At 41.2% G+C, this 12,005-nt stretch overlaps 1 protein-coding gene across 1 annotated transcript in view; it reads left to right on the forward strand.

The window, feature by feature from the left end:
* BMPER (BMP binding endothelial regulator) overlaps positions 1-12,005 on the forward strand; it is a 247,932-nt gene that overhangs the window by 124,170 nt on the left and 111,757 nt on the right. The window contains exons 7-8 of the mRNA XM_055314875.1: positions 6,662-6,761; positions 11,591-11,700. Coding sequence (XP_055170850.1) covers positions 6,662-6,761; positions 11,591-11,700 — 210 coding nt within the window. The remainder of the gene's footprint in view (positions 1-6,661; positions 6,762-11,590; positions 11,701-12,005) is intronic.

Consider the following 12,005-nt stretch of genomic DNA (forward strand, 5'->3'; position numbering starts at 1 on the left):
CTTTTTTCAATGAGGGCGAGGCTGAGAGAATGGGTTATTTTCATGATTTGTAGTCACCTGAGGCCTGAAACATTACATCTGGGAGTGCACAGTGAAATTCAATGTCATTTCTTTAATAATAATTACGGGTAGGCAGAATAATGGATCCCTGGACCCCCAAGAGATCCGTGTTCTAATCCCTCAAACCTGTGGCTGTTGCCTTACATGGCAAAAGGGACTTTGCAGATGTGGTTAAATAAAGGATTTTGATATGAGGTGATCCTGGATTATCTGGATGGGCCCTGTTACGAGACGCCTTATAAACAGGGTGGGAGGCTCAGAGTCAGAGAGAGATTTTGAAGATGCTGTGTTGATACTTTTAACTGTGAAGAAAGGAGGCCGAGAGCCAAGGAAGGCTGGCAGCTTCTGGAAGCTGGAAGAGGCGAGGAAACAGATTCTATCTGAGAGTCTCCAGAGAGAACCCAGCCCTGCTGACACTTTGATTTTAGCCCAGCGAGGCTGACTTCAGACTTCTGACTTTCAGAACTGTAAGATAGTAAATGTGTATTGTTTTAAGGCACTGAATCTGTGTGGTAATTTATTATAGCAGCAATAGGGAAACCAGAACAATATGATGAACAACAATACAATCGGGCTTAGAGACATTAATTGATGGGAAACGTAAAAGGAATTTGTTTTAGGTTTAATTCTCAGGACAGAGCATTGGGTCTTGGTTCCTTGAATAGGTATGAAGGACAAAGGAGTTTTGTTTTTGTCAGTCCAGGGAGGCACTTCTGGGATGGGTGGGGTGGGGGTGGTGGCTCAAGGGTTTTATGGGACAGGGTAGGGATTTTGCTCAATCTTTGCTGACTGTTCAGAAAAATGTTCCTGACTCTGTGTATAAAGAATCAAAGTTGAGTTGCATTTTATTACTTGGAAACATAAGCCCGTGGGTAGCATCATGTTCAGATTCTTGGGGTAGAAAGTTTCCAGAGTCCTCACAGATTGTGATGATAAAGCCTGCCCTGGTCTCAGCACAGACCCCTTGGTGCATCCCGCCCCATCAACGTCCATCACAAACTCCATCTCCGCTCTGCTCCTTCTGCTCTCCTCCTTCACAAGCCTGAGGAAAAAAGGGCCTCCAGCCACTGGCAAGGTGAAATAGGGCCTGGCTCGTGTCTCAGGGAGAACTCCCCTATCTGGGCAATGTGCTCCATCATTCAGAATGCATGTCTTGAGCACGTGTTATAGGCTGTGACACGTACTAGCTGCTGGAAGAATAAACAAGATAAATAAGCCTCCAAACCTGCTTGCTGGAAGCTCATCTTAGGGAGGCATTTTGCCAAATGTAGTGCCTTCGACTGTAGCATCCAATTCATCTGGGAAAGTTATTGAAAATGCAGGTTCCTGGGCTGTGGCTTGAGAAAACATTGGTTTAGTACAGTGGTTTTTAACTGGGAACAATTTTGTCCTCCAGGGACGTTAGGTAATGTCTGGAGACTTTTCTGTTTGTTATAACCAGGGGCCAAAGGGTGATGCTGGCATCTAGTGGATAGAGGCCAAGGATGTTGTTAAACATTTTGTGACGTACAAGATGGCCTCCTAAAACAGAGACTTCTCTGACTCAAAATGTTAATAATGCCAAATTTGAAAAACCCTGGCCTAGTGGGTAACTCTCACAAACACATACATTATATTATTATATCACAGAGGTATATACATGTATGTCAATATTGTGTGTACATATGTGTACACATATGTGTCCATACGTGTCCATGCATGTCTATCAATAGCTTTCTCTAAGTGGGCTCATTACCCACTACAGTTTGAGGTGTCCTCTCTCCTCTAGTCTACTCTACTGCTCCTGCAGTCTGATAGCTCACCTGCTGGCCATCTTTGCCTTGATTTTCTGTTCTGCACTGGCCAAGAACAAGGAAGGCCAGGTACCAAGACTTTACCCCTGGAAGTAATTGCTATGCTCTGAAACTTGACCAAAATAAATTTGCAGGTCAAAGAGAAACCTGGCTAAGGACATCCTTTTCCTCTTGTGAAGTAAATGTTTGGCCCAATTTGCAATTTAAAGTGGTTATTCTATTCACAAATCAGCTTTGCACCACTGGTTATGATATAAGAATTATAATCATATTATAAGAATTATGAGTCACACATAATAAATTCTTTGCATTCAAGATTTATTTCTCCCTTACACTAGCCCTTCTCGGTTTTCTCTCCCCTGTTCTTGCCTTCATCTAGAATCAATGGAGAGCTCCATTGTCCTCAAACAATTGAACATTGGGAAAAAAATCCTTTTAGAATATGGCTGAGTGTACTGATTGTTTCTAATTGTTTAGAAATGTACTGCCTGCTTCCAGCCTCCTGTTCGGGAGCCAGCTCAGCATCCTGGTCAAGGGATGAGTGCTATGTCACATGTTATAGTATGGTTTCCAGCCCTCAATTCTCGGTGGTTCTCAGGGGTGGGGGAAGAATCCTGTATGCACATGGCTGTGGTTTTATCATCTTGTACTCATTACTATACTCAGGAAGATAGATTTTTATTATGCAGAAAGACTGTTGCTCTAGGGTAAACTTTGACACAAAGCGATTTCACTTTTGATTAAATCAGCTATAACAAAAATAAGGGGGCAGAGAATAGACTTGGGACAAGTTTCATGTCTTTTTAAAAAAGAAGCTACTTTCAGAGAAACACTTGGATATGCAGTCAGAACAAATGACCACCTCTAAAGAACAAACTAAGGAAAAATGGTGGAAATCATAACTCATCAGTACTATGGAAGTTCCTTTCCTTGTTGACCACATGAGACTGTAGTCATTAATCCTTGTGTATTGTAACTATATAGAAATTTTCAAACATTTTACAGAACACATGGGGGTCCTAGGAATCCTGCTAGCTTATAAGGTTAAGTTGAGTGTTACTTTTGATATATCACCACCAAGAAACACCTAGTTAGTACCTAAAATGTACAAAACCCAAGGAGATTCAAGGTAAGCAGATGCAGACAGCCCTGTAACTATACCATCTCATCAGCATCCTGTAGTTCAGTGGTTTGAGATTCTAGAGCTCATCATTTGTGGTGGCTCTTCCTTTCATTCAAGAATTTTTTACTGAGATATTTCCTTGAGTATCACTCTCCTGAAGGATATTAGGCTCAAAGGACTGGTCCCTGCCGTCACCAAAGTCTAGCTTGGAGGCAAAACCAGTATCATCTTACAGGGTTAAACTTCTGTGTGTATGTCAAAAATATAAGACTAAATATGAAAAAAGAAAAATATCTGAAAAGATCGGGGGGGGGTGGTTCACTGGGAAATGAAGGGATTTAGAAGGCTTTTTAGGTGAAAAGAGGCTCAAAATAGATCCCGAACAAAGCAGGATTTTTATAGGGGTCAGTGATAGGGGAAGAGAGGGAAAGAGGTATGTATAAAGAAGATGGCAGGCTGCAGATGTGCCTGGAGATAATAAGGAAGATACACTGGACGTGCCTCTCCATGTTGATATTGTGAGGGAAGGACATGGGAGTGAAGATTATGGGGGTCTTGCCAAAGTAGACTAACTGTGGTAATAAAGGTCTAATGTGTCTGAGTATTTTAATGCAATGAAATTTATGTCTTGCTCACTTAATAGTTCATTTCAAGTGTTTAGTGGATGGACTTCCACATGGTGACTCAGGGAAGCAGACTCTTTCCATTTTGTACAAAGTTGTTGATCCCTTCCATTCAGGTGGCTATCCATGTAGTAGAGACAGAAGGTGAGAGTGTGGAGCATTGAGATGAGAGATTTTTATGGGTCAAGCCTAGAAGCGTGTTATTTATTTCCATCTTACCTCCTCTTGATCAGAACCTTAGATGTAAGGCCTAATGGCAAGTGAGTCTGAGAAATATAGTAGTGGTCTATGTCAGGAGAAAAAGAAACACATTTTAGTGGGCACATAATTGCTTCTACAATTGACATTTAGCCTGAATTTTATCCCAAATGCAGTGGTAAGTCATCCTCCATTTTACCATGGGGACATTGTCAATGGTAATGTAAGCTCCATAAGGGGAGTGATTTCTGTATGTTGTATTCACTGCCGTGTCGTCAGCATATGTAGGCCTTAAACAAATATTTGATCAAATAACGAAATGATGGATGGGTGTTGGAAAGGAGTCCTGGGCATATTGAACTTTCCAGGGTGGGTTAGTGCAAGAGAGCTGAGGCAGGGGAGCCAGTTAGAAAGATTGGGATTATCTGATAGAGCCCGAGTTAGTGCAGTTACAGTAGGAATCAGTACATTTTTAGAAACAGAAATGTTCCCTTCTGCTATTGTAACTTTCTTAGTTTACAGCATAGCCACATCTCATAGTTTAACCAGATTCCCTGCTGAGTTGAAATCGTAGAAGCAGGTTGTGAGCCGAAAAGGGCTGGCTCTTTTCTTTGGAGGTATTAATAGGAATGCAGCCTCGGGACTTGGGCTGTGCCACAATCCTGCAACCCAAACAAAATAAAACTTGACTAAACCAGCAAACCCAGATTGGAGTTCAAGTTACTTTACTGGGCTCTTGGGAAAGACAAACTGCAGTTGTATTATGTATGCAAAATCCGCTCTTTGACCTTAGTGTAAGGAAAACTGCTGGAGCCCACATACTCTTTTGCCAGCTTTCTGAAGCATTGGACGAGTTTAACTCCTATGCGATTATGTAATATTTTTTAAAAAAATTAATTTTAAAATATGCTTGCAAAATAGATGCTGATCCAACAAGAACAGAGAATATCGATGCAAAGAGTGTGTTCTCTGCACACCTATGGCAGCCAACACGCACACAGCCTCGTGTGGCCTGAAGCTTCAAGATTTTAGGAAGTTGCTTACAGAAGAATTTTGTTATGAAATTAAAAGTTAAGGGAAGCATCATGTCCCCCATGTAGATTTAATTTTTGTGGTTTGTGCATAAGCTGGGGCAGACCTCGGAGTCTGACCTAGACTTGGGTTCTGTGCCTGTGAAGTCTGGGGAAAGGCCGGCCTTCAGGATTACGCAGAGTGGTGTGAGGAACCTCCCAGAAAACAGCCAGGGATTCTTAGGAGATTTTTAGTGGTTCTTGCTGATCTGGAAATAATGTAAAAACAACAGAAGAGCTTTTTGTGGTATTTTTGCATGTTCTCTATTGGTTTGGGGATGCATCCAACGTTAAAGTGGCTTAAAAATAATAAATATTTAAAAAGACATAACGTGCCCTACCCTTTTCACCCAGTCGTACCAAAAAATAAATTATAATAACAAAACTGGCAGGAACAGGAAGGGAGAGCAGGAACAGTGGGCGGCAGCAGTGCGCAGGGATGGGCACGAATATGACCCAGACGGCTGACGTCTGGTGTTATTGCAGAAAGTGCTGGAGAAGGTGTGAGGAAAGGCCGCGGGGAATCTTTCCCTTCTTTGAGGTGTGAGTTCCTCATTTCCTGAGGCCTCTTGAGATATAAATTACCGGTTTCAGACACCAGGTACCTGAGAGTCTACTAGTGTGCTTTCTAGCTCAAATCCCAGAGAAGCCAACCCACTGAAATTCCGTTTGCCTAGTAATCTGTTTACCAAATCTACTGATTTTCTAAAATAATAATAATAATAATAAAATTAATTATTCATAAATTCGATAGCAATTCATTTTGCGCAGGATAGTTTTCACATGAGCCTTCCAAAGGTGTTGAATATAAATTTGACTGGAAAGTACTTTTTTTTTTTTCTTCTCCTGCCCCAGCATTCTGAAGATTCAATTATAAGTTGCTGAGGCTGGAAAAAACAGACGCCTCTTGTGAGACGTCGAGGAGGGGTAGTAGGCATGCTGCATCTTTGAGTCGTAGAGAGGGGGGAGATGCTGATGGGCAGAGAACGGCGGGGAGCATCCTGGGGTAAAGAAAGAAGGAGTGGGTGTCAGAAAGGAGAACAGAAAGGGCGAGGCCTGAGGGGCAAGGAAAAATTCATAGATTCTAGAACTTCTCCCATAGGCTGCTGAGCCTCTGCTATGCCTTCCAATATTAATCATCATTTGCCTTCCTCTTATGATAGAAGCAGGTTTGGTTAGCTGAGTGAATTTGGTGAAATGCTTCCTTTGAATATTGGCTTTCAGCATATCCATTTTCAGCAGACTGGCTGCTTCCTTAAATCCGAACCTCCTTGAGTCATGCTAGCAACACCTTTAGGCAGTGGCAGGAAGGGAAGTATTCTTGGAGGAAGATGTCTGCAGAACCTACAGAAGGATGGGGGTCTGAAAGAGGACTTTACTGAAAAGTCTCAGTAAAACCGGAAGGGCTCCTTTGCTTGCTTAGGGGTTGGAAAGCGATGCCAACTTGTTCTGGTTTGCCCCAGACTTTCCCGGTTTTAGTACCGAAAGTCTCTAATTTCAGGCAAACTGAGATGGTTGGCTGGTCTTGAGACAGAAGACAAATCAAGGCGGTGTTGAGTGGGGAGGGGTGATGCTGTAAGACTCTCTTCAGGGACAGTCTTTTTGAGAGTGTAGTTCATGTGGTCTACAGGGAAGAGAAACGGATAGTTGGGAGAAATCACACAGATGTGAGCAGTCACCCCAGGGACCTAATACCAGGGAAGGCCCTCGGTCTGTTCCAGACATCTTGATTATACAATATGTGTGCGCTTACTTTTTCTAAACGTGCTTTTTTTCTCTCTCTCTTTTCTTCAGGGAGGCAGGACACAGTGCGTGAGAGAAGTTTGTCCCATTCTCTCCTGTCCTCAGCACCTTAGCCACATTCCCCCAGGACAGTGCTGCCCCAAATGTTTGGGTGAGTGACTGTTTTCAGGTCAAAGAGCAATGTAATTTATTCTTGGGGCTTTCTGCAGAGAGTCTTCATTCATGTTATTGGGGTTCTCAGGTTATCGTAGCTCATGGCTCATTAGAAATAACTGCTTCTTCTAATTATAGGAATTTATCTCTTTTCTGGTCTCTACAGGGATTTCTTCTCTCTTATCTCCCCTTGTATTCGTAAACCTGGTTCACCAGACAGCCTGGGCTAATAGCTCCTGATGGAGAGAACAGTACTGAAGAAACTGTCTTTCAGGGGACATATGGGGATTAGTAGAAATGATAAGTCTTTTAAAGGCATGTGAAGTTAACACACAGAGGATATAGACTAGTGTTACTTTTACAGGCAAAAGCATGCAGGAGGGTGACACCAACAGCGAGAGGTTTGGAAAGAAGCAATGAAAAATAACCGAAAAAAAACAACAACAACAAAAAAAAAGAAAAATAGCCAACAAAAAAGGAGGATTAACCATTTCTTGCTGAGCATTTACTATATCCTAGGCATCATGCGAAGCACTTTATATGCTTTTTCTCATTACATTTTCTCAAGAAATGGGGCTGTATAGGTGCTAGATATATCATCCTGATATGTAATATAGGTGCTGCAATTAGAGTTATTGCGGGAGAGAGGAGTAGATTCTTAGTAGGTGGCAGAGCTAGTGAGTTATGGAGTTGATACCTGAACATGACTACATGTGATTCCTAAACCCATGACTTAAGCTCTGCTGCTCAGCCTCCCTGGTGATGTGGCAAGAGGCACACACATTGCCAGCAGAAAAGAGACAGCCTGTGATGGAGTCTCTAGGGTGAGAGATCCTTTGGCTCTTGTTCATAATACATATGTCAGCTTCTTACATTTGATCTTCAAGCTCATGAGTTAGTTGATGTTCAGACTCAGACTCAAATAAAAGTAGCTTGACCCAGCATATGAATACAATAGAACATCTTCCACTAGACTCCCCTGGCAACACCACTCAGATCTCCAGGGATCTTTGAGGAGGCTAACACATTTCCTACTCTCCTAGTCACCACTGGCTTTGCGTTTCTGCTTCTGCTGTTTCTTTCCTTATTCCCTTCCTTCTCCTCCTCCATCCCACTCCTGCCTCTCCTTCTCTGCCTCTGTTTCTTTTCCTTCCCCTTCCTCCTCCTCCCTCCCCTCCTCTTTCTTTTCTTTCTCCTCCTCCTCCTCTAAATACATTTTGTACTTCCAGGGACACTGCCTCTCCAGTCCTTTCACATTCTGTGGTGCTATTGATTCAAGGCTTGTGTAGTAGATTTTACTGAAGATTTGTAGTCAATGAGGGTGATTACAGTGAAGGACAGCAAACATCATGAAGTGGAAACTTAAACTCCCTTTGTTCTTAAAAGGTCTTTAACTCTTTTGCTTCTAGGAAAGTGTCACTGTTTTTCTCTTTCATTTGGCCTCCACTCTCCTCTCAGTTACTGTCCACACCCTTTTCTGAATCCTCTCTCCTTTTTTTCATAGTTTGCTCTTCTCAATTCCAGAACTTTCTGTTGATGGATGTTTTCATTCCCAGCTCATCACAGCCATAGCCTGAAGTCTATCTTTCTCCAGGCAAGCTGTCAGATAAAGGCATCTTTTTAAACGAAGGCAGTTTTCTCTTTTTGAGGGATTCTTCTGCTAACTCTTCATCTCATAATGTTTGCCTTCCTTCTGCATGCACACACACATACACATGCACATAATACTTTTTAAGTAACTAGGAAATAATTAAAAGAACAAAGGAGACCTGTTTAGACATGCCTAATTAAAGACATTTCCACTGAGATGTGTGCTTCCTGGGTTGCCAGTGTGTGCTTGTAGCCCTGGCCATAGAGTTAGCTGGCTCATTGTGGTTGAGATCATCACGTTTTTGGTCATGGTGCACACAGCATTCCATCTAAACAGGAAAGTCATCACAGAGGAGGTGGCAACTGTGGCCTGACATTGAAGATAAGTAGGCTTGATTAATGCTTTGAAGCCTGTACCGTGGATGTGCTGAGTCAGCTTAGAAGCTTCTCATATGAGCAATGGCTGTTGTATTAAATGCAGATTTTTTTTTTTTGGCCATTTGTGGGCATATGACAGATTATAAAAGGAATAGCAAGTCTTAGGAACTTGAAAATCATAATTCTCCCAAATGAGACCTTTTTTGATTGACCTAAACCCCAGTGAAATAATGTGGAAATGGCTTAAATTAGGCTGTATACGGAGCCTCTGCATCACTCTTTTGAAGGTTTTATCTTATTTGGGGACTTTGAGATTAAAGTAAGATTTTGTGTTCCTCTGGGGTAAAAAGAAACATACCCACACAATAAAAGCCAGAAAGGAAAAAAAGGAAACATTAGGATACTTTCTAGATCCTGAAATCTTAGACTAATTAGGCTTTTGGCTGTTTGGACACCCATTTGCTGTTAAATATTCCTTTGACCAGAATTCATTTACATGACATACCTCTGCTTTTTGTACTGTAACATTCTTTTCCTCTCTTTCTCATTTTCAAGGCAGAGACCCATCAGAGGTTTGTTTACACTGAGCACCCAATGCACCTTTCAAAGTGACACAGCCTGGGATCATATTGGAATTATACTACTGATAATAATGATAATACTCATCATCTACCACTTATTAGGGGTGTTTAATGAATACCAGGCTCTGTGATAAAAGCTTTTCATCAGTACTTTTAGGTAAAAATTATATTTTATTGAGTGATAGTCTAGGTAATTGCATTTGCTCAGGGGGTAAACTTGTTGAAGAGTCTTTTTGTTCAGTGATCTACTGATGCATCAATCAATCCACCAGTGCCTCCATCCATTTGTTCACCTATTCATTCATTCTTTCATTCATCCATGCCACAGTACTGAGTACTATAAATGTAGTAAAAGCTACAAGCTGTGGGAACCCATGAGTAGGCTGCTTATTCTAATAGGTAAAAGGGCATCTGAGGAGGTAATGTGAAGCTCAGCCATAAAGAAGATGTATTTTGGTTGGCAGAGAAAGAAGCTTGATTTTATTTATATATTTATATCCTGCCTTTTGTCAGGATTTCAGGCCACTTATAAAATACATGGAGTACATGTAGTTAAAAGAGGAAAAAGCCAAGCCAGGTTATCACATTTGTAAAAATTGCTTAATTGAAACAGAGCTATTTTTAATTCTTAAAGGATAGAAATATATCTCTGAGACATTAATATAGGGGACAGTGTTTACAGCAGTGAAAAATGACATGACCATCATTTTTATAGTAAATACAAAAAAAGGAAAAAAAGATATGCCTTGGGATATTGCTTATACTAGAATATCCTAAAACCAAGGTATGATGTGACATAAGTGACTCTAATGGGGTGGGTGGCCTGCACACAGCTTTCTGATGCTTCAGGACCTAGGGGAAAATCTAGAGAAGGGTTGAATTTTATATTTTGCAGATAATCCTCTAATTTAGTTTATAAGTTCTCACAAGTTTCAAGAAACTCAGGACCTGGGTGAGCACATAAGAATACCTGTCTTAGCTGGATTACTAATACTCGCTAGGTGCAAAAATACAGTTATTTAGCTAAACTTTGTCCAACCATGGAAGGATTTTCAGTTGTATACTCCAGTATCCGCATTGTAGGTAGAGAGGGTCATGTGTTATTGCAAGGAGGCATTATTGGTACCATTTTACAGGTGAACTAAGTGAGGTCATCAGGGGGTCTATATGTGGGACCCAGATTATAGCTCACTGTCATCTTTTGAGGCAAGTTTACTTCTGGCAGTAAGAACCAAACTAATTATTTAATTCTGCATGTATATTGTATCCTAGCCTTGAAGTTGACTCTAGCAGGAAGATGAAATTTTTCTTGACTCCTATGAATGGTAATTCCAACAATTCTGAGAGCAGCATTTAGTATGTTGCCTATAGGTGTTTCCAGCATTTCACTGGGCCTCCTGATAAATAGATACTGCTTTTAATCTTTTTATAAGAAGAAAGTGTGTAGATGTAAATCTAATGAATGACTATGAATCTTTGATTTCTTAACTCAGTCCCTGATTCAAGTAACATGTGAAGGATGTTTTTATGTGTTCCAGAGAGTAGAAGTTAACATACTGAAAGAAAGGAGGAAATTGGATTGTATTCTTTATTTGGGATTGCTTTTATGGCTCTTTTGGTCACCAATCAAATCTTCACGTAAGGGAAAACCAAGCTAGTTCTACAGAGGTTGCGATGCCTTTGAAAGCTTGGGTACTTGGCATGTGGGTTGGAGTCTGCCTTTATGCACATTTTAGGTTAGTGCCATCCTTTATACCAAGGACTTATCCTTATTATTTCTCCAACTGAGATGCATTGGTTCTTCTTTTTGCTCATTCTAGTTCTTCTTGGGAACTTCTTGCTTTTGCCTCTTCCCTGCCAATACCTTCTTTCTGGATAATTTTACTTGTTAGTTAGTTAGTTAGTTATTTTTGTTCTTTAAAATGCAGCTCAGGCATTACATCCTCCAGGAAGTCTCCCTGTCTCCACAGTACCCATATTGGCTTCTTTCCAGAACTTACCATATTGTTGTGTTGAAATAATTTTTTGTAGGTTTGTGCTGCCAGTAGACTATGAGCTCCATGTGGGCAGGTCAATATGGACCTGGTCATCTTGGTTCACTATGATGGTATTATAGATTTATTGAACTTACCAGATTCAGTGTGGAATTAAATTTTTGTGCACCAGATTTACCTGGTCTTTGTGAGAATGTTCAACATCCCTGTGATATAATTGTTGACGACAAAATGGGACATCCTGGTTTCTGTCTTGCTTACACCATGCAATTGCTTCCCTCTAGGTCAGAGGAAAGTGTTTGACCTCCCATTTGGAAGCTGCCTCTTCCGCAGTGATGTTTATGACAATGGATCTTCATTTCTCTATGATAACTGCACTGCATGCACCTGCCAGGTAATATGGTTCTGCGGGCCTGCGGTCCAACAGTGATTGCACTTGGGGTTTTATTGTTAGCATCATAGCCAAACATAATGTGTTATTTACCAGAAGGAAGCGTTATCAACACCATTTTACTAGTTGAAATCATACTCAGGGTTGCAAGGAAGTTCGAACAAAGGACCCAAATGACAATTCACTGTTACCTTCCTGGGACCTACAAGTTAGCTTCCGGAGGTGAGAACTAAAGTCTGAGGGGCTATCTGAGGCACTTTCTAAAATCAGATACATACATGTGGCAGTGTTCTCTGGCTCTAACTATC

The sequence above is a fragment of the Nyctereutes procyonoides genome, unplaced genomic scaffold (genome assembly GCF_905146905.1).
Source record: "Nyctereutes procyonoides isolate TBG_1078 unplaced genomic scaffold, NYPRO_anot_genome, whole genome shotgun sequence".
NCBI classification, from domain to species: domain Eukaryota; kingdom Metazoa; phylum Chordata; class Mammalia; order Carnivora; family Canidae; genus Nyctereutes; species Nyctereutes procyonoides.